This window comes from Pempheris klunzingeri, chromosome 9, assembly GCF_042242105.1.
Source record: "Pempheris klunzingeri isolate RE-2024b chromosome 9, fPemKlu1.hap1, whole genome shotgun sequence".
NCBI lineage: Eukaryota > Metazoa > Chordata > Actinopteri > Acropomatiformes > Pempheridae > Pempheris > Pempheris klunzingeri.
In genome coordinates, this window is record NC_092020.1 from 1,886,688 (window position 1) to 1,910,882 (window position 24,195).

Here is a 24,195-nt window from a genome sequence, read left to right on the forward strand (position 1 = left end):
CTACTCTGACATCTACGTAGTGATAACGATTACTCAACATCCCAACGAATTAAGCAGAAAGCGCAGCCCCATCAACACGTGTGTCACATTCATATCTAGCACCCTTTACATTGTAAAAGCAACAGATAGCCCTAAAATGATCTGCCTGTGTTTGACATGCGAGAACCCGACACCCAAACTGTGAGCAGATCCATCAAACCATAGCATTGCTGGCAGATTGAGGTCACGCTGAATTATGACTGGAGCTCCGAGGTAATCACTCATTGGGTCCCTGCTAAAATGCTGTCACGTCGCTCTGCAGCCGCCTCTGCGCTCCGGTTTGCCGACCTCGACCGCGCTGCCCCCTCACTAGACACCCGTTAAATGGGCATGCGGTTCAGGCCCTGAATTGGTCGAGTGGCTTGTAGAGATAATTCACCACTGATAGGAAAAAAAAGCTTGACCTTGGGGGTATGATGACCACCACATAGGTTAGAGAGCCACCACACACACACAAACTAAACACAGCCACAGGCTCAAACACACACACACACACACACACACACAAGTTTAGGCCATATTTTGACAACAACAATATGGATGAAATGCTGATATTAACAAGCCAATGCTGCATCACTAGAGAGAGAGTAACATGATGTGGCTGATGCATTTCGTGGCAACTCTGGGCAAGCGTGAATGTTCAGTCCGTGTTAATGGACAAGGATATTCTGTTGGTGATGATGCCAGTAAGCATCATAAATTACTGTACTTTGTAATCTGGAACAGCTGGCAAAAATCAGTGAAGCATCAGTGGAGAGTTTTATCAGTCTGGCCCCGTGATAAATGCCACTGTAACTACAACCTTAACAATGTGACCTTGAAAGTTTGGGTTGGCCAAGTCTCATTTTATAGGTCAGTGATTCATTTTTTTTTTTTTTTAATATGACTTTAAGAGCTAATAGGGATGAAAATATGTAAAGCAGCAAAATCTTATCAAAATTCCCCTCATATACATAAAAGCCATCGCAAGAGAGGAATAAAGTGGCCACAGGGACATGTCTTTCTCTCTCTTTTTTCTCCCATGACTTAGATTGTGTACTTGCTTTTTCCTCGGCTTCAATCTTTCCTCTGCTCTGTTTTTCTGTCTCTGTCTATTGCATTCTCCCTGTCTTTTTATTCTGAGGGACCACGCTGAGTCCCTCCCTGCTGATTATTAGACATAAGCCTGCGTTCAGCGGAGCTTGAATCCTCTGAGCCATCTTACCTCCACCATCTCTTCACTGTAAGCAAATCTCCATGGACCCGAGGACTATTCATGCCCCCTCTGTTGCAAACATTTCTCTCCGTCTACAGTCAAACTAGGCTAGCACTCAGTTGGACACACTCAGTAAATGTTGCTCAGAATCTCTTTGCTGCATTTCACTCAGGCTCTTTTCTGTCTCTTCCCCAGTGCTGTTTTGCTCCATTCTTTATTATCTCTTATCTCCTTTCAGGAATCCACAGTATTATTTTCTTCTACATGATGAAGATATGTGAAATAGTTTAATCCCAACGGAAATATTTAAAGCCAAATGGGAGATGAATACTTTTAAAATTGGCCTAATTGTACATCCTTGGCCACTATAGCACAGGGCTAAAGCTGCTGTCTCCATGGCTACAGCCTACAGCACCACAGGCTGCATCCACTTAAACACAAGTGGCTCCGGTCTGATCATGCATTAGTCCATGGATAATTTCACATTGCTCTGGCAGCCCTAAAACAACACCTATATTGTTTTTCTGTTCCATTAAAATTTTCGCCCAACATCAAACTTGTCAACTTCAGAACGGACAATGCTGATGAAATCAGTAAAAGGGAAAGAGGAAGCTTTCTGAGACAGTAGTAGTGTCTTTGAATATACATCGTGGATGCCCTCAGGCTAAGGGGAGATACTGCAAGTACAAAAGCATCCAGGCAGTGTGTGTGTGTGTGTGTGTGTGTGTGTGTGTGTGTGTATGTGAGCATTAACTCAAGCAAGACTGGTATTTGTAGTACTTGTTCGCTTAAACATTAAAAATGAACATGACATAAAACAGCAGTACCCAAATGGGTCTTACTACTTATGATTCATTGCATGCATTATTTGTTTTCTTGCTCTTTTGTGGCTGCAACTATTCTCGTTACCTGGCTTCATGTGTTTCCTCTAAACCAGATTTACTCTGGACTGATTTCATAAAAGATGATCCAACGGGACACACGCCACAGAAAATCCATCTTCCAACCAGAATGCGATTGCTTTGTTTTTGCCTGAATCAGAACACAAAAGCTAACGATTGCCTAATTCCTACAAAACTTAAGTCCATCTTATGTCCCAGGAGGTGTTTTAACAATATACAAGCGAAGAGCAGTGGGCTTTGAAACAGAAGGATTGCTCTGCTCATGTTTCATCATGTCCATATAGAGACAGGGCCAGTGTTTTCATCTATCAGTGTGAGACATGCTTCATGCCAGCCCTATATAATGTTGTTTGAAGCTGTTGGTCTTCTGCTCCAGCTTCTGTAGAGACTGCCTGCTTGCCTGCAGGCTGTGGCTTAGGCCAGATAAAGAGTTTGATCCATGAGGGTGGATGGAAGGAAGAGGGAGGGAATGGGAAAGCAGAACAAAGGAGAGAATGAAAAGAGGGAAAAAAGAGAAAAAAGGGAGGGAGAGGAAGGCAGTGGAAAGATGAAGGTATGAGTGAGGGAGAGGATAGGAAACGGGAAATAGGAAACAAAAAGGGGAGGAGGCAAGAGTAGGAGAGGAGAGGAGGATAAAAATGACCCCATTGACTGGCTGTACCCAGGTTCCAGGATCGATGTCCATCTGAGCCCAGCGAGTGTGATATCTCCTACTAATCACGACGTGACATCCACTGGTCAATACCACACACTCCAGGCCTCATCATCACATGCACGCTACCCTCCCTCTGTCTGCACGCACAGCACAACAGGGCTACCGCTCCTCCTTGAACTCATCAATCTGGCTGCTAATCACAGACATGCACACCATACCTGAGTCAAACAATAATTGTAGACTAATTCTCTGAATTTATTTCCGCTTAGAAATTGCAGTGTGTCTTGGTTTTGGGACTTTTCAGATTAGTGCATGTTGTTATTCACAGTGAAGCAGATTAAACTGAAATTTCAAAAACTTCTTTGTGATTGCCTAAACTTTTTGGTTCTTCTGTGTTGTATTGTCCCACACAGTAAATTGGATCTTAATAGGATAATACTGATATTTATTTGAAACTCCTATGTGATCAGGTTATGATCCCACTCACTCTCTACTGGCTAAACAACGTCTTATGACATTAAAATGAAGGTTAGGGCAGCTTTTAAGTACTTTGCTGTAGTTGCTGGCAAAGCGTGTGATGGATGCAACAAACACCAGGAGAAAAAAGGCTCTCTCTTCTTTAGCTGACAACTGGTGACTGGCAAAGTTAAGCCTAATGCTCTCTGAAGACAAGAACAGAGACTCTCGTCCAAGATAGAAAAGTTTCAACAAAGGAGGAGATTGTTCGACAGTATTATATTATTACTGATCTTACATGCACTTGAACCATAGCAGGAAAATGCCCTTTACTGCACTTACTATTCATTCGGCTGTTTCTTGTATTTTTTAGGACCTTATCTAGTCATTCTCATGACGACACATGCACACACACACACTGAATTGATTTCTTTCCTCCTCTCCCAGGCAGCCTCCCTGCCAAACCAAGAGAAACAGAAAGCCTGCACGGTGATTTTTTTCCATTTGCACTCATGCATGTGTCACTAATGCTGCAGCCTCTGAAAAGCAGAGAATGCTATCTCAGTGTCCTTCTACTGCTAGCTCTCTTTGTGCAGTGGCATTCGGGGCGGTATTCACCGAGCTCACTCCACATTGCTGCAGTGCCTAGATTGGCCTGATAGCTGTGTATGCACAACAACAACACGCACTGTCAGCGAGCCTTGACTAGGCGTCGATGTGGAAATGGGAAGAATAATGAGTTATTACAGGGTTATCTGTGTGTATCTTCATGTCATGACTGTGTAAGCGGCTCTGCTAATCTCATTAGATGGGACAAGTTGTTAAAGATGTTTTCTGATTTCCTCTCTCTTCTCCTACTGCGTCCACAAATAGATTTCAGATCAGTGTGCTGAGAGGAAATGATTAGTGCCTTTAGCTCCCACAGACACTGGTTTTCATGGGAGATTTGGCTGCTCTGTAGTAACAGTACAAACATCTGACTCCTGTTGTTTCTAAATATATGCACCGTGTTTTACACCCCATCTGATTGTATAGCAGCCCCAAAAGCTTGGTTCAATTTTATATATGCAGCAAGCAGTGACAGCCCGAGACAAAGAGTGCACTCACTTCAAGGAGGCGAGGCTCTATAAGTACAAATCAGATGTAAAATGTGTCTAGCATGGGAGGGTCAAAGATATAAGTCACACAAATATGACAATTCAGCCATGAAATGTGGAAGGATGGGAAGCTTCTATTCTTGGCGACATCTTGCCTGTGACAGCCAGATGGGATGGCTGAAGCTCATTTTTGGGCCAAGGAAAGCCACGGAGAGGGCGCAGTTGCATTTGTGACAAATTATCGCAAGGGGTGTACACCCCCCAGGGGGGAGGAATCAGAAGGATTCAGAGCAAAGAAGGAAGGAAAGAGTGACAGAGAGAGAGAGGGAGGGAGGGAGGGAGAGGGAAAAAGGGAGGCAGGGGGAGAGAGGGAGAGAGACCTCGATCTAAGTGCCTAAGTCTTGCAGAAACAAATTAGCTGTGAGCTGTGGGGGTACGGGAGGTGAAACTGAGATGGATACGCACATGCTGGCTAAAAGCAGGAGGTGGGTGGAGGCTTAGTGCTTACCCTGGCCATTTTTTTTTTACAGTCTTCCAGTACAGCAGATCACTTGCTTACAAGCCTTTGAGTCTGGTTCAGAAAAGGATATGTCCCCGATTACATCTGATTGTAGTTTATATACAGGCAAACAATGTGCGGGTGTTCATGAACACACGCAGCATAAACATGTTGGCTTAGCTGCACATATGCATCTTCCTCATATCAATTGTTTGTCTCTAGGCAAGTCAAATCTTACTCTAACTACGCAGAAAAAACCTACAGGAGGCATGTAATATATGTATCCACCCACATAAATGGCCAGCATGCATGCACACACGAACATCCTTGCATGAACACACACACACACACACACACATAATTCAGGAAGCTCATTAGCCACCACACACAGAGCACCTAGTAGGCAGCAACCTGTTTTCTCTGACCAAGAACATCAACAACTCTTTTAATCTAAACCACCATTAATGAAGCAGAACCAGAGGAGACTTTAGAAAAAAAAACCTGCCCTGGATGCACTGTAATTCCTGCGCCTCACTCAGCACTATAGTACTCTTCATTTTAGAAAGACTCCCCCGTTACCAATGCCTTTTAGGGTCAGTGGTCACACCAGCAGCAGCGTCCGAGCTGATTAACTGTTGTACCAGGCATGAACGTGTGAGGCTGGGCGCTGGCTCCAACAGCGTCAACATATTCTTCTAGCTGTGCCTATGTCACTCTGTGTGTTCCTCTCTCACAGCGCCTGACACCACTGTTCCCTGTTCTGCCCATTATGCCAGTCGCCCTGCAGCCAGAAGCCACACAAGCTCTGTCTAATTCAAGGCGGCGCACAAACAGCACACCAAAATAGGATGGATATGTGTTGCCCTCACCTTGCCCTCCTTCTTGGGCACACATTAAAGATTGAGAGGGAACCCTTGGCCTGGGATGGGCAGGCGCTCAAAGACATGATCCCAGCATCTAACTGTGGAATTGCCTGCTTAGAAGAAGGCTGCTGTGTTTGTGCATTCGTCGGGTGTTTGTGCATCAGCTTGTGTGTGTATGAGCGGCCTGTATACTGTGTGCTGAGAGAAATACAGTGGGGATATAGCAGCACTGTCACAACAGTCCATCCCTGGAGAGCGCTATGTCTGCCTTCCCTGCCTCATGTTTCATACTGTAAACTCCCATTGAGTCAATTACTGCAGCAGACTCTTTAGCCACCATAGCCACTTACTGTAAGTGGACGTTGAGACAATTGGGTTATGACATGTCCTGCTGTATGTCCTTTGGCAGCAGCGGCTCCCTGAAAATCTACCTGAACAAATCAAGTCAACTGGAAATCCCAACAATTAAGAGCTATTTGTGCAGCCGATCTGAACTCAGCATTCGGCCACTGAGCATCGATCTGCTGCAAAACTAATCTAAATCAATCCATTCAAATGTTTTTATTTTGATTGGGAAATACACTGAGTTGCTGAGATGTTGACTTTGGTAATAGAGATTAAAAATGTGTTGACCAAAGTGTTCATCAATCTGAGATCCATCATTTCTGCCTCCTCTAAACAAAAGCGTGCTGACTACACATTTATCTGCGCTACAAACTAGAAAATACATCTTAGCAAGACAAACAGACAGACATATGGATGAACTAAGCTGCCAACATCTATTCTCATTGTGTCACAGACGGAGAGGGGAGGGAGGAAAAAATAGGAGGTCATGAGAGGATAAGAGAGGAGGGGAAAGAAAAGAAAAAAGAGAGAAGACTCCTTAAAATTCCTCAGTGGGTGCCATTGTCCCTCGAGAGTATTCAAGGCAGGCAAAGGCTCTCTGCATAGGAAAATGGCACCCCGCATGCTAACTGTGACTTTGCATTCATTGTGAGACACAAGCATCTCAATGCATTGGGTGACTCATGCAAACCATTTCATCTCCAATATGCACTGTTCTCGAGCTCGACACAAAGGCTGTGAAATAATTTCAACGTGATTTGGTTGATTTAATTCCTAAAACCAAGATATTAGAAACAGAATTGGAAATATACCTCACCACAAATAACTTCTACTACTAGAATTGAAGACAACTGTTTTCCTCCAAGTCTGGTGCAGAATTGTCAGGTCTATTCGACAACAATTTGTTTCCTATTGAATCTGAGACAGTGAGAAAAACTGAAAGGCTTTTTTATTTGCAGCCGTTTTTCCACTGTTTCATTTCTTTTGACACTGAATGAGCAACAGAAACAACTACATTCTGAGCCAGTCCATTGCTAAGAAGGCTTTCGGAACAGTTTGCTCAAAGCATTTTCATTTAACTGTATTTTGCGCAGCTCTGCCACCACTCTATAGGGTCATATTGGCTTATGATGCTCTGCAACTGTGAGTAAATATAAGCCTGTGTATTAGATTTGGGGCCTGAGATGAAATCTAATTTCTCTGAGCTATGTGAGAGAGATTGCTTGCTGATACACATCCACACATCCAATGCCACATCTGGCAGGCCCTATCAAATATACATGAACCTCAGGAGATCATGATATGGCTGCATTATTTCCTAAAGTCCACAACACATTCTTGTTCCTCGCGAGGCGCTTGATGACACTGACATTTACTTTGATATTTACCAACTTTGTGCAGACAAACATGCCGTGGCACCCATCTTTTGTATTAGCGTCCGCCAACGTCTTGGCTGCTGTCCGATCTCATGAGGATACCATTTAAGAACGAAATATTGTAATGAAGGCAATAAAGCACGGAGATGACTTGGCTGATATTGAGAAGTGACAGTTAATTTGAGTCATTGGTGTAGCCTGCTGATAACAGATTGATAGTGTCACAAACCGTAATGGACAAGTAATTAATATCCATTGCACGGACTCCATTTGGAACATTAGAGTATCATATTGAATTTCAGGTGAAACAAAAAAAATGGCCTGACAGAAAACATCTCAATGTCTGGCGCCGTGTCAACCTCATTTCAGACCAGCCGGCCTTATAACAAGGACTATATACATTCCCTTCTCACAGAAGCACTCCAGCCGTTTTCAATTTTGGCAGAACAGAATGCAGTGTATTTTTACCTCAGGTCCTCCCTGTCAAGCTCTGAAAAGGCCAAATGGGTAGTGGTGGACAGTTTCTTCACCACCTCAATACCCAAAATTGTGTTGGCTGCTTACAGTGGAGTGGTGGTGCAAGGAGTAAAATGTAGAGTGACAAGCTGAGGTCCCGGCACAAGGGCAGAGAGCTGTGAGCTGAGCTGTGGTGAGGAGCAGCGCGTCCCCGGCCCTGGCAGCCTCATTCACTATTTATTTGTGTGTCTATATGCGTGTGTGTGTGTGTGTGTGTGTGTGTGTGTGTGAATATTGCTAGTGTCACTCTGTTTGCTTATGTCATGTGGGTCCTTGTGCGTATACACACATCTGCATTCCGGTGAACTTTTCGTGCTGCTTGTGGAGATGTGTGACTGTCTCACTGGGGTAAGAAAGGCATTCAATAGTTGCCTTTCTGCCTCAGTGGTCGCACTTTAGATTATCAGTCTTTTACATACAAACCAGGCTGTGGGCAGTGGAGGAGAGAAAATAACAAAGAAAAAAAGCAATATCCCGGCTGTGTCAGGGAGTGCACAGGTTCCTTTCTCATGTTTTTGTCCAGGTTTTGACCATGGTAACATGCCTTTCATGGCAATCTGTCTGTTTTCATATGCTCCCCTATATTGTCTTCTCTGTTGTGTCTCTTGCTGCCAGTGCCAGTAGGCACACAGCTGCAGCCACATGAAATCCCTTGGAGAGGGAGAGTATGTGGACTTACATGCACACGTACACTCTGTGTATATTTGTGTGTTTGTGTGTGCGCGGAGCTGAGCTGTGCATGGGGGGGATATTTACGCAGGCCAACCTTTAACAACAGTAAATCCCACGGGCCTGGACCTGCCCTAGTCAGAGGTGTGTGTGTGTGTGTGTGTGTGAGTGTGTGTATTGTGTGCTCAGATCGCCATGTTTGTCCAGTATCGATGTGAGCCTGTGGAGATGAGCTCTGTGTGTGTGACACCGAGTGTGCTCGTCTATCAGTTAGGCTGCATGCTGGCACACTCCACTTTCTCAATGTCAAGCCAACACATATTCAACAGCAACTAATGTCACAACACTTGACACATATCTCACCCACAGACATTCTTTTCAGAGTGGCATCGGTGAGCATATTGCCATTACTATAGAATGTGTCATTGTCAGCTTCCATCGCCACATAAGAAAATGACATACAGGTCTAGACTGTAGCACACAGATTAGAAATGAACACTTGAGTTCTTTTTATGGCTTTCAATTTTGAAATGTTGAATATTATAACTCATTATGATGGTTACAAGCTCATCAGCATGTTGGAAATATGTATCTACATTGCCCTTCAAACACCAAAAAAAACCAAACAATTAATTAGGTTTTTAAGGGTAAAAAATTCCATTTTTCCACAACAAATTTACATTAAGTTGTATTACTTTACCATATTTCCCATTGTCATCATTGGCATATGGGGTAGGGTATTGATATGGGTCTGTATTTGTTGCAATAGGCTTTTTTCAAAGAAGATCAAGACTAAAAAGAAAAACATTCAATAAAATGAATGACTGAATTTAATTTCTACGTGTCAGTGTCAGGATCCTGGTATTGTGCACGATGACTCACTGTCATGAACATTTAAACACAAACGAGCCATTCTGTTAATTATTCAAGTTTAAGTTATTACTACACCTGTGCTTTTCCAACTAGGCCAAATCAGAACGTCGGCGGTGAAAAAGGCCATATGTGTATATACAGTTGGCTAATAATAATAATAATAATCATAAAACTGATTCTGATATATTTGGATATAAAATGTCACGACTTCATTATTTTATCCTGTTTTGACTAAATTAGCTAATGAATTCTTTGTGACGTCACAGTGACTTTGACCTTTAACCCCCCAAAGTCTAATCAGTTCATCCTTGAGTCTAAGTAGCCATTTGTGCCAAATTTGAAGAAATTCCTTCCAGGGTTTCCTGAGATATTGCATTCATGAGAATGGGATGTATGATGTACATGCATATGTCTGCACGAATGGACAGACAGACAACCCGAAAACTGTTGTCAGTGCAACGGAATAAAAATCTAAAAAACAAAACAAAAAAAAATCCAAAGCTAATTTTTCTTGGAATTGTCATGTGGTGGTATGTTGATTTGCTATTACCATACTGGCCTAAATATGTGACTGTTTTTTCTCGAGAAAAATCATCTTGAATAAATTTATGGACGAGACATCACACGTTCAAACTCTCTGTTACTCTGTCTGACTCTGTGCTATTGTATCTCTCCCTCCCTCCCTTTCACTGCTAGAAAAAAGAACAGTAGTCAAGGAGGAAAATATTTTGATCAGCACCATTAGTTGCTTTTTGGCGTGTTGATGATGGTTAATACACAAATATACTGATTACAGCTGACAGGTAAAATGGTAAAACTGAATTAAGGATACTTACTCCATGAGCATTAAATTCATTCTTTACTGTCAAAATAGTAATGTGACAAAACAGTCCTCAAACAGGTTCGTCTTACTAGCTTTTTGTGGGGCTTTCAACCATGGATGGATGAAAAGTCCTTTAAATGCTTAACAGCTACTAAACTCACATGTCAACAGATGCATCTCCGTGAAAACCAAATAAACTCCATCTGCTGATGAAAATGGTTGAAAGCTCTGCGAAAAGCGAGTAAGTGGACCTTGAGTTGAGGCTGTTTTGTCAAACCAGTAGGCTATAGTTATTCATGTTTTTTGCACTTGATTTAAATAACTTGATTGCAAAATGTATTCACTATTTCAATGTACTTTAATGACTTGAAAATTCATTTAAAATAGGAAAGAGCACTATGGATGAATCACTCTATCACTGTTTATATAATAATAACATAATTTATGCAGCACATTGATAAGATCAACCGAGAAAGCGTTCAGGAATAAAACAGCCAGACCACACTGTCTGTTCCAGCAAATCCAGCTAATTAATTACCTGACGATTCAAGACACTTGATCACATTAATGGAGAAATTGCATAAAAGTCCAGTTTGACAGAAAACATTCCCGTGCATTGATTTGCAACATTGCCCACAATCGTCAAAGAACAGTATGGAAGCCCGACAGTTCATCTAACAATATAAATCATCATGTTCTCAAAGATGAATTTCAAAGATGTAAATTAGATTAGATTATATGTATAAATCTGTGTGCTTCTAATCTTACAAAAGGTTTTGTGAAAGGGATTATTATAATGGTTGTCTTATATTTGGGCAATATGGTATTATTATTCATATGTGAGCCTATTATGTATTCTGTGTACACTATTCCCCACAGCAGAATCTACTGTTGCTGTCATTTACTGTAAATAGCTTGAAGCATATCAGTTCTACCACACATTATCCCCCCCCCCCCCGTCGCTGTGCACTATGTTAGCCTGCATCTCTGCATAGGGAATGTTAGCAACTGGCATGTTGTTAATTCAATGAAGCACTTCCATGGTAACATGTTTTCCTGTTTGAATTTTAATCAAACATGGGCCACCCTTTTTCAGCCAGGGATGTGTTTTGGCTGTGGCGGGGGCTGCAGTGTTTTTTGGCACTAATCTATAGCGGTTCCACTGAACAGCATCAGATATTCACAGCGCCATCTCTGATGTCGCAGCTCTCTCTCCTCCTCGCCAGCTTCATCAGTTTTGACACAGAGAAAGAGACTTCTGCTTTTTGGTTCCTGACAAATTATAGCAACACAATCTACAGTGTTTGAATAATTGAACACCATACTGCTTGGGGGAAATTACCAAAAAAAAAAAAAAAGAAGAGACAGAAAGAAAAGAAAAAAATCCTACACACTTTCTTTCTTCAGGGCTTGCAGCAGAAGGCATCATCTGTCCATCCTCTGGGGATTTGAATCTTGTATCTTTCAGTGTCTCAAGTGAAGAGCATGTTTGGGCATCGTAGAGGCAGTCTCACAGGAGAACTCAGGTACCCATACGCCCTCTGTATTCCCCAGGAGGTCAGGACGAAAGGTCAGGATGGGCTGGATAGGTAGTTGGTCCACAGAGGGAGGTTTTATTCCATACAGCTCTTTAATAGAGACCAGCGGGAGAGGAGGAGTAGTGAAGGCTGGAAGGGCTGTGGCACAGTGGCGCTGTTTCCCATCAAGTCTCCCTCCCCTCTCCTAATGAGCATTCTATTAGCAGCTAGGGGACGGATTTAGGCAGTTAGGCATACGGAGAAGGCTGGCTAACAATGCAAGTGGTTAGCTAAACAGCTGTTCTCTCTCTGCTGCCACCTCCCATCCCCGGCTAATGAAGCCCTCACCGATGAGCAGGAGTCCCGGGACATGCCTGAGAACAGCCATAGACACCCAAACAGGAAATATCAGTCACTCACAGGCCTCATGAAAAGCTCTGTGAGGAGGATCGCTTCACCGATAGGACAGCCAAGGCTCCAATTAGATAGTGGCTCTAAGGGGAACCCTAAGAATAGCACATAGGGCGAGCACATGACATTTTTACGAGCACTCTGTCCCGCTGTGTGTTGGGAAAATAGGCATTGTCTTTGCATTGTTTTTTCCAAGTGGAAAACAGCAGACACCATGATGCCTTTCATAATGGATAATAAACAGATCACCATGATGATTTTTGTGGAATGTTGCTACATTTCATTATCCTCCAGAGTAAGAGCAGTGCTCACCGTGGTGGGCATCCATCAAGATTAGTGGCATGCCATATGGGTTTGTCAACATGTGAAATACTGCGGAGGATGCATGCTCTTCAAACAGCCTTCGCTTAAACAAGGAGAAATGCTTCAGGAGTGATGCCCATTTTTTACTTTATAAAAACATGATACAGCATTATGCTTGGCTAGCAAAAAGCAGTATTTGTTTTCGTGAAATGTTGGAGTCTGTCAAAAGCTTAATTGTCTGTCGAGGGCCCAGGTCACCTTCAAATGATACATGATTTACTAGTTTGCAGCGACTCTTTTTGCCTTTGTTGAGCAGTCACTTTAGCTGTCACGGCTGCTGCATGCTATAAATGAAGGGCCGTGCTGAACGCGGGACTGCAGCACAGCTTGGCGGGAGATTCTGAAAGTGTATACTTGTATTTTACAGCAATTAGCCAGGTGTGTTTAGGTGTGAAAGTGGGAAGAGTTTTGAGCACTCTGCAATTTCTTTTCTGTTCATTCTTCATACAGCTACGTCTGCCACTGTGTTGAATACTAAACTGCTCATCATTAACAGATTTGAGGAAAAACTTTGCGTTTAGTGTTTGCTTTAATCTGCATTTGTTGGCTCACAGATATCTGAGGAGTCACATAAGGAGTTTTGTTTTACACCTACATTCCTGCTCTTACTTTTCATCTAACAAATAGGAGCCTCAGTGGTTTTTGATCCACTTCATTGCTCTGCTTTGTCAGCAAACGCTTCTTCAGCACTTCCTGCAGCTGCTTCACAATAAAAGCCTTCAGGGGACATAATCAATTTTGTAGTCAAATCTATTTTCTTGTTGCCTGAATTGCTCTACATACGTCTATCATTCTGCTTTCTACTGAAATCGCACAGGATAAAAACCTTAATGAAGGCTAACCAAAGGTTTGAAACATTAAAACCTGTAACTAATGTATGGATTTTTTATGTGATTGTAGAATCTTGAAAATATATTTTGTTGAAAAATTTAACAACCTTAGTAAGAATTGTGGCTGCTTCATTATTAAAATGGAGCAATTCTTATAAAGGAATTACACTGGAAATCAATGGCTACTTATTAACTCCACTAACTAAACTTTAATTAACATAACGTCCTCTGATAACAGTCTTTTCATTTTCCCAATAATTACATGATTCTTTCCAGGAAACTTCCTTGGAAATTATGGACCCAAGACATGAAGCAGTCCGTTTTATCCCTTAACATGAAGGTCTAAATGCTAAATCAAGGCCGCTCCATGCTGCAAGAAATATAAGTTCAGTGGAGACATGCTGAATATTTTTTTTATTTTCTTGGAATAACCTCATAAAATAACCACTATATATATATTTTATTTTGACTGTAGATTGTTCTTACACCACCGAACTCCCTAATATTCCTAGAATAAAAAAAATACAAGCACTTGGCCTCAGTATTCCAGATGGTTGTTAGGGTCCCCAGATCGGACTCTACACTAGCCTAAATCAGAATTTTTCAAATCCTTCACATAGGGGTTTTAAAATGGCATTGGAAGGCTTTTCCTACTAAGCAGCTGTACCAAGTGATGAATCGTAGCTCCAAGATTATCCACTGTGGGCCAATCTGGTAATACTGTTGAAACTGTAACAGTTGGGCATTTGTGCTGCATTTCTTTGTGGGCAGATGATAGTGAGATCTCTATCTGAATAGGTACGCAGTACACAAATCTCCAACAGTAACCCCAGAGCTGCACAGGTTCCTCGTATTTCCTGTTCGTAATACAACTCTCAGCCTCTGTCGGACAGCATCTCGCCTCATCTTCAATTCAGGTAGTTTGAAACTCATTAATTGATTGAGTGGCAGCCTTGCACCTGAGATAATACTTCATTTGTAACATATAGATGCTAATTTCAAATAAAGTTCAAGTGTCGAACTGCAATTTCATCCTTTCAGTCTGCAGCAACAGGTAGCCTCTCTGTTCAGTTATTAAGCAAATCTGTACATTGTAATTTGGCGTAGAATTTCCTGTGCTGCTGAAGGAAATTGTCCTCAAGTTGTGAAATAGCACATTGGTAATGTTGGTCTCTGACAGTCGCATTCGATTTGGTGACTCACTCTCTTTTACCACTGAAAGGATCTATAGCTTATGTTACTTCTCTAAGCTAAAAATCTATTACAGCCTTGCGGGCCTGAGAGCTAAAGATTTAGTCTTTTTGTCAGGTTGCACAATGTTGGCCCTTTATAGTAGAGGTTTCTGCTTGTCAGCATGTTTGCTGAAGTTCCTCTCATTGGGGATTTCATTGTGCTCAGACTATGCAAATTTCACAGCTAAGGCTAACGCATTTGCACTGCCCAGAATTGAATGTCTTGGTAGGCGGACTACAGCTTGTGACTGCAAGTGCACATGTTCATACACATACACACACTCACAGTGGACAGTTGAACATTACAACACGTTGCAACACTTACAGCACATTATGCCAGTGACGGGGATCCAGATGGCATACATGCATCCCATTCTCTATATCACATTGTTATAGGCTCTCACCAAACAAATCACACTAGCTTAGTTCTAGTCCAAGTAATTGGACTGATGTTTTTCCTATGCGACACTTCTTATCACACACTGAAAAAATTATTTTCCTCCCAAATCTTTTTGTCTGTAAGCACAGACTGTAGCAAGCAGGCTCTGAGTAAACAGAATGATATATTCCTAGAAGCCTATAATCACTCAGTAAACAAGTATTTTTACTCTCTGTGCAGATGAGGTGGTTATATCAGAATTAAGTGAGCACACAGTCACACATTTCCTATTTCAGAATAATGTATAAGTTTCAAAAACATCACCTGAAACAGTCTGACACACCTGCTAATGTTCCCTTCTCGCTGCAGAGGATGTACATAAATCACATGTTATGCAAACTTGTGAAATTAATGAGGAATGAGACGGTGCTCTCAAGCATGTTGTGGCTTCATAGCAGTTCCACAGTTTGTTTCTGTTGCTCATGCAGAGGCACTGGCCGCTTTTCTCTCAGCAGAGATAAACAGATGTACGGATACTGATGCACTGACCTAGCTAGCCACAGAGGTGAGCTGTCAGCAACAACAAGCAAACACATAGTGCTAATGGTCATCACTAAAGGGCAAAGTTCAGCTAATTACACCATAGTTGTTCATCTGGCAGACAAACGTGGAAACAACAGTCTATTTAACAACGCATCCAGCCGGCCGTGTTGCCTAGTGTGGAATGCATAATGAATAATGAACACTTATACAGTCTGGGTTAAAATAAAGAAACAAATAACAATGTTCAGAGAAGAAGGCGAAAAGACAGAACAGACAGTGCAAATGAAAAGATGGATGGACATAATGAAATGTGAAAATAGCACAAGGGAAACGAGTGAGTGGTGGCAGAAATTGGGCCAATGTGTGTGGAACAACAGGGAATAAAGGGAGGGTGAGGGAGAGAGAGAGAGAGAGAGAAGGTGTGAGAGGAGGAGGGCGGTCATTGGAGATGTGGAGATGGGTGGAGGAGGAGGGGGAGAGATGAGCCCCCAGTGCTCAGCTGTCAGTGCTTCCTCTGCAGGTGGGGCAGGAGGAGTGCCAAGTCCCTCTCTCCCACTCACACAGACACCCATGCATCACTCTATAATGGATGCTTTACACTGGTGCCAGAGAGAGAAAGACCGAGGCAGAGAGAGGGAGACATGGTGAGAAGACGAAAAAGAGAGACATGGGGGAGGGTGGGTACTGGAAAAAGAAAGAAACTGCTATGAGGTACAGGGAAAAGGAGCTGATGAAAATGCCTCAGAGATTAAGGTAGTGGAGTCATGGCAAGAGTAGAGGAAAATTCGTGGACAGACAGACAGATTGAAACCTCCATCAAGTCATTAGACCAATCAAGACAGGAAACAGACGAGACAGTCTGGGGGCAATATGATGCAGCTATTGGTTTAATTGATCTAAAGCCTAACAGGATCAAAGAATGGTGAGGCACAGCCTGGAGCTGCAGCCACCGTTCCCCCTCCACCACTACTGTCACTGTCCATTAGGATGCGTATGAATGCGCCCTTGATAATGATGTATCAAGAATGATTCATAGACGCCATCTACCTGAACTAATGACTTGCCAGCATCTTCACTGGGGATTGCAGGTCATCAACAGATGACATATTCAGTAGTCACCTCGTTCATCAGCTGCGATTAGATTCCAAAAGCAATCTCGGCGATACATCACCAGATGGGTCTCATTGTATTGTCTTGGAGAATATTGCTGAGACAGCCCATGTGTGCCACATGTCGCTCAAGCTGCCAAAGCCCATTCGTACAGTTGTGAATCTGGGGCTACAGGTATATGTGATGCACTGAGCTATTGCCTTGGTTGATGGAGGCATGGATTTACCAAAGTACTCAATTATCCTCTGCCTCTTTCTCTGACCTGCTGCTCCGCTCTTTAACACCTATAACTCCATGCTTTATAGGCTCAAGTACCTGCTGCAAGCAGAGACAGACTGATGGCTGAACTACCTGAATGAACTGCCTTCACTGTTTTCGGGCCATTTGTCAATTCTTCGTTCCTCTGCTTTCTTCTGGCTTGGGATAGGTAAAGCTGCATTTCTCTGATGGACAGCCCAACTGGATATTATTTTCTAGAGTGTAACCTCAAACTGGCTCTGACCTCGGTGGAGTCATCTTTACACTAATAACACCTCACACCCTCCCACCTAACATTACTCTGCGGGTCCTCCTTTTTACTTCTGCTCAATAGAACTTTGGCTCCATTTCCTCTTTGCAACGCTGAATACTGAAGAGAAAAAAGCTATTTGCTACCTGAATTAGGCCATTTCCAGTTTCATTCAAGTTCAAAAAGGAGTAATACCTTTTAGTTAGTGAATAATCCTCCATCTTTGTTTTGTAAAAGTAAAGCAATTTTGCTTTGCTGTACAAAGTCAAAGACATTGCCGCTCAAAGAGTGACTGAAAAATGCCACATAGGCCACTTGTTAAAAGCACTTTGCTTTTTCCACACAATGACGGCCACACTATATGGCATGTAACAAAGCCGAGTAGTCAGCGTAAATAAATACAAGCATTCTTGCTCCGCAGAGATGGCATCCCCCTGGTTTAATTATCGCTCTTGTCAATCGAGGTGGAAGAATACGGCACCTGACAAGGCGCGTCCCCATTCTCTCATCTCGCATAGGCCTTTTTCACACCCTGAGATGCACAGACACCCTTCAGCAAACAGCCAAATCAAACCTTGAGATGGAGGCATTCCGTTGCCCCAAACACCCAGGTAACTTTACAGTGTCGAGTTGCTGAATGCCTTTGACACCTCAGAAATGGGGTCTATTCAACTTCGACAATTGTCCCTGGTTCCTCTCAAGCACTAGACATTTGCACAACAATGGCAGCTGCATCGTGTATGAATAACATCCCAGGGATGTGGTTATGCAGCTATCTTTCCCGGTGACTCCAATTCACATTCCTGCACTTGCAAGGTGCCTTTATTTGATGCTAAACTCCACAGGCGATGGATGGCTGCTACAGGATGCCTGAGCCCACAGAAATGAAGTCAACACTGAGTGTGGATGGATCACACCTCCAGATCTGTACGCTGAGAGCTCAGCACAGGGACATTATGGAGTGGGGGAGTGCAGGCCTGTAGGCCATTCCACAAGGAGAACCTCCCATGGGCCTCATTTCAGAGAGGAAACCCACACGTTATTTTCAAAGGTCATACCCAGATGTAACATTACAGTTAAAGCAGTGATGTAGTGTAACACTCACACACTCTTCATCTACAAGGCCTGTTGCCATATTGAGTCTCAACTCTGTAAGATACAGTAATTTGGAGCAACATTTATATTAGCCTTAGATTACGTGTCGATATCTCAAGATACAGCAATGAATGACTACAAAAGTTCTCAAGGCTCAGCACATCCTCACAATTCCCAGCAGCTACGCTACAACAGCATTTGTGTTGTTCCCTCTGAGGACAACTACAATCCTGCATGTACTTGGTAAATGATTGTCAGAGCAGAGGTTAGAGGCTCATGGCAATGCACGCTTTGAATCCCACAACGGCAGCACTGTATCAGCAAGATTGACAGAGGCAGATTGATTCGAGGTCCAATAAACATTGTTGTCAGTCTTATTTCCTTCCTGTATAGGTCCACGAGTTAAGTACATGCCAGAAACAGCTCAGTAGTCATTGGCACTGATTTGTGCAGTGGAATCTCAAGAGGGTCCAGACAAAACCTTACAGGGAGCTTTTCCCCAAACTTCAATGTGAAGACAAACAGGTGGAGGTACTCATTAAAATGATGAGCAACTGACAATAATTCACCCTGCCATGTCACAAGCAAGGTATAAAGGAAGTCTGGCACATGTTTAGGGCTGCAATATTATTGTGATTACTGATAAAGCAAATAGCTCCATCAAATATGAGAAAATACAAAAATATCGGCAAATGTACATCAGCAAATAACATTACTAACATTTGCTGATCTAAAATCAGTGGATTTATTTTTTTTTGCATTTTGCTTTACAAATTAATTAAATGATTATTTGTTGATTATAAAAATAGTTGCCAGTTAATTTACATTACATTACATAGTGCTTTAAATATCATACATCGCACTCACACTAATATACAGAGCTCTTTCACATGTTGAATATAGGACACCTATATTATCGATGGATAAAAGGACATAACTTAATACAAAATAAAAATAGATAGAAATAGATAAAAATGACCAAATTAAATGCACTTTATCTTATCAGCAATTCAAGTTTGTGAGGTGACATATAATTTATAATTTATTATATACTACCAAATGAATTATACTTTCATCAACTCTGTTTTATCATTTGACCTAATCCTCTAATAAGTGCAGTTCTAAATTTCTGACGTATGATGTACAGCAATAACGGTAACAACTGTCTCGTTCACTAAGATGCGTGTGTTTCAGATATTAGAGCTTTTCCTTGCCAGCCATTTTGCCCTCAGATGATTCACCGACTTGACCATACTTGATCATCAAGGACATGACAGTTTGTGTGTCACTGTAATCATTACAACACAATCAAGCCACTCTAACAGAGACTCCAGTTTCTCACCCAATCAGCTGGAGGAAACTGTACAGTAATACATCAAGTCCTGTGACTTCCAAGGCACATCCTGTCCAAGACTGGATGAATCATAAATTCCAGTCAGAACATCCACAGCAAGTAGTTCACTATAAAGAGCAGCTATTAATAAAGTTAATACTTCAGATTTGATTTGAGAAAAATGTCCTGCCATGCCATTTGGGTTTTTCAATCTGTCTGATCCTCGATTTCTTCACATCCCATGATGCATTCCTCTACTAAATCACTGACGATACTATCCTTCACACTAAATTGATATAAAAACTTGTTACCCTTTGCTGAAAACCTAGTACCTGTCACACTGCCCTCTTAATACTCATGGTTCAAGAGGTTTCAGTGTTTGCTAGGTGGTGTCTTGCATTAAAAAAAACCTTGGTAGTCATTGCACTGCTGTAATAAAACCCAGGCATTTAACATGCACATTTATGGTCCTCAATAACCCAGAAGTCTTAATAAAAATGAAAGCTGACATTGGCATGAAGGATCCTCCACACTAGCTGTCTTTAATGTCCAAGACGTTCCATTAAAAGGGGAGCACTTCCTCAGAAGCGGAGCTTTTATCCTGATTGCTTACAGGAAGAGAGGGGAAAAAAAAGAAACCAAACGACCTTCAGCGGCTTTACAACTAGGTCTTCCCTCATGTGTGCCCCGTGAATAGACACGCTTGCATGCGCATAACATGGACAGCTGGCATACACACACTGATGCAGACACATGTGCGTAGATATATAGTGTGTTTTCTGTAGGTTGTGAAGGGAAAGCAGCTATAACAACTCTCTTAATCACATGCACAAAGAGATATATGTTCAAATACACATGTCTGAGTCATTAACTACTTGGTATTCTGTTCATGTACGGATGAGCCATCTCACTTTTTATATCATAATGATTATTAGGAGATAGGAAAAAAGCCAAATCTGCATGTTCAATTAGTGCCTGCGCGATGCCAGATAGATAATACATGGGACTGGCTAATGTCCTTGCTTCTGAACTTCTTCAGCCGTTTTCTGTTTGAAGCTGGAGAAAAAGAAGATGGGGACAGAGATTTCCCTCTGTGGGAACACAACTGTTGAGCTACATTTAATAAGCTGGTCAAATACACTCTCCTGCCGAGAGAGACTGCGTTTTTAATGACCATTCTGCTTCCAAAGTCTCAGATGTGCTGCTAGATTACTTGCCACATAGCAGACAAGGCAGCCATCTTATTAATAGCAACGCACCACACATGCTGCAGACTTGGGAGCAGAAACCCAGAGAGGGGGAAAGCGAGAGAGATGCACTGGCACATGGAGAGAAAGTGTGTGTCCCTTGCATGCTTTTACTGTCTGTGAAGGCAGGGAGACAGATGGGTGCAGTGAGGAGGAGATTAGATGGAGGAGGCTGGGCAGGGACACGGGTCTAAAAAATCCAGCCCTCACGAGAGGACATCCAGGCCAGCCTCCACCCAGGCCAGAAGGGGGAAGGCTCGGTGATGGATGTACCCTCTGACTGGAGCCCTCGGCACGCCCACATGGAGACGACACCAAGGCCAGGCCAGAGGAGCAAGCAATCAAAGAGAGAGGCCGGAGGGCTAGGATGATATAGGAGGATCCAGCTTATTAAATAGGCTTCAGGAGGAGCATGGAGCATCTGAAGTAAGTTGTCACTCTGCCACCAACAGGCATAAAAGGAGCCTCTGTTAGATGGAAAGTCTATGCACTGTAGGCAGTGGTGACAGACTGTGTACAGTAAGAGTGGGAATACTGTCATTAAATACACCGACACACCAGGGAGCTCCAGAACAGTGTGTCATCGCTGATTTACTTTTTCTTTTCTTTTCTTTTTTTTTTTTTTTTTACCTGGGCCTTGTTATCCTGCATTTGAGCAGCAGTCAAAGGAAAATGTTTGTGTGCAAATGCGAGCATATGGTGCATGTAGACATGTGCATCGCATGCTAGTTTCTATATCGTATCCTCCCTCATGCTACTCCTGGATTCAAAGATCACATTCAATGTGACACCACTACCTCCATTTCTACAGATAGAGTATGAATTTTTATTTGTAAGCAAGTTGGAAAAAAACAAAATCATATCAGTAGGTGAGGTGGGCCAATGATATATTGTTTACAATCTTGTTCCCTGACTTAATTTCCATTCAGAGTGCAAAGTAGGAAACTCAATATAAGGCGCTCTGCCTGACATGGATAGGAAATGATTACACAAAGCCATTACCAGAGGCCACCTGAAACCAGGTGTGCTTATGCCACAGTGTATAATTCATTTGATTATAGATTTTTAGTTCAATTTTCACTGCTATGCGGATCCAGACACTTTGATTCCTTTCTTGTTTATTGCGTTGTCTTAGCAACAAGGCCATCCTACCAGTTTTCACTTCAACAGTTAAGACTATAGGAGAGGGGGAGGATGAGGAGTGGAGGGGTAGAGTACAGCGGAGACTGTGAAAGCAGGTGCAAAAAAGACATTTCTTCACTTGGATTTCCTGTCACATTCTGCAGCCCACTCCAGTCCTAAACTTTATATAATTACAACAATCTGTGCTCCGAGAGAGACTGTGTGAAATCTGATTGCCATTGGTAACATTCGCAGCAAGAGTCCTGGCGTGATAGAAGGCTTCCTGTTTCAATTTCCTAGGATCCCTCAAGTTTTACTGGCTCTTTTTTTATCCCATCAGTGGGGCATACATTTCCATTCGGGGGAAAAAACAGACCCGGTAATATCCAATTTACTAGGAGGCAGAGGAGATGGTTTCACTGGCAGTATAATAACATGCTACATGGAGCGTAGCATTATGGAGTATGAATAAAAAAGGCATTTATGGTAAAAATTCAATCCAAAAGCAGTCATCATTCATTGGAGGAAATCAAGGCAATTAGTAACACTTAAATGCAAATTGGAGAACGCAAAACACATCACAAATCCCTGAAACTGTAATGGGGACCACAGGAGAGCAGCCCAAATGACCGCTTTCGAATGCACATTGGAGATTTTACTCTTCCTAGTGACAAGAACAAAAATCCTGCGTGTATGAGTGTCAGTCACTGTGTGTGTGATGGCGAGCCTCCTGACCACAGTATTACTTAAGACCACTTCTCTATTTAATGCCACAGTGATTCCTTTAATGTAATTCACTTCCGTGTAATGTACAGTAAAAGCACCGTGTTACATTTCCAACCATGTGTGTCCAAAGCAGCATGTTTGTGGCTTGTTAACATGTTCACAAGCAGGTTATGTGAGCGTGGTAGAATGTACAGATTTCTCATTTGGAGAAATTACTACCACATAAACGGTGCATTAAAAACACAGCAACAACACCTTAACATGCTGATAACCTGTCATGTACACAACATTATTTAAATGCTAAACAGCCGGCTTTTAAATGGACGGACAAATACACCACTGACTGTAATAATTCCAGGCTAAGGATGATGTGGTGTCCATGTGGTTCTGTAGGATGCAATTTGTTGATGGAGCTCAATAGAAATACTTAAGCCAAAGCACTTCCTGCAAGAACTTACCTATGCGCAGTCAGCCTCCAACTTAATTCAATGATGCATTAGAGGACAGTGAGTATGAGGGATGTTTATTGCATGTCCAGGATAAGCGCACATGCTGCATGTAGTATTAAAGACATGGCCAACATGGGCAATAAATCATCATGAAGTGGTATGAATGTAGCCGGCAGATAAACAACATCACTTACAAAGAGAACAGTGAGAGTGTGTGTGTGTCATTTAGCATGACTGTGGCTGCCACTAAAAAGCTCCCCCTTGTACACCATGTCTTTTTTTATCTTGCTTACAAGACATATTATACCTACGTGTTTGTTTCTGACATTGGGAGGGATACTAGCAAACCAGCAGAGTACATCAAGATTCACATACGGTACGAAATCTACTATGGAATTTCAATTTCCAGGTGGGAATGAACATAGAAATCATTTAAATGCAAACTCCTGTTTCCTAAAACATTTGTTATGCTGTATAGTACAGTGGACTACATTACTCAGTAACTCGCTGGCTGCATCGCCAGTTTCTAATATCAAGCAGCCTACACACCAGCAGGCATGAGCTCCACAGCTGTATCACCCCTCCCCCCCTCTGTACTGTACCTTCAGAGTGGTGGGAGAGGGTGAGCAGGCTGACGCAGGAAGCTCCGATCCCAGAACCGAACACAGTGATGCGGTTGGAGTCTCCTCCGAAGAAGCCGATGTTCTCGCTGATCCACCTTAAAGCCTGGATCTGGTCCAGGAGTCCGTAGTTCCCTTTAGCAGCCTGGTCACCAGTACTGAGGAAGCCTACAACACACGCACACGCACATAGACACACACGCATATAGATTAAGACTATTCAAAAGCCCACCTAGAGTCAGCTACTGAAATAAATCACGTTGTTATGCATATCTAAATGTGGACTTGACCAAAATAAAAAAGTATGTGGTCTGCAACCTGCACATGCAATATGCCATGGCTATTTATTTTCCACATGCACCTGCAGGATAAAAGGTCATCTGCAATGACTAAACCCATCCC

At 42.5% G+C, this 24,195-nt stretch overlaps 1 protein-coding gene across 1 annotated transcript in view; it reads right to left on the reverse strand.

Moving 5' to 3' along the window:
• nlgn3a (neuroligin 3a) overlaps positions 1-24,195 on the reverse strand; it is an 88,925-nt gene that overhangs the window by 13,961 nt on the left and 50,769 nt on the right. Inside the window, exon 5 of the mRNA XM_070836535.1 lies at positions 23,776-23,961. Coding sequence (XP_070692636.1) covers positions 23,776-23,961 — 186 coding nt within the window. The remainder of the gene's footprint in view (positions 1-23,775; positions 23,962-24,195) is intronic.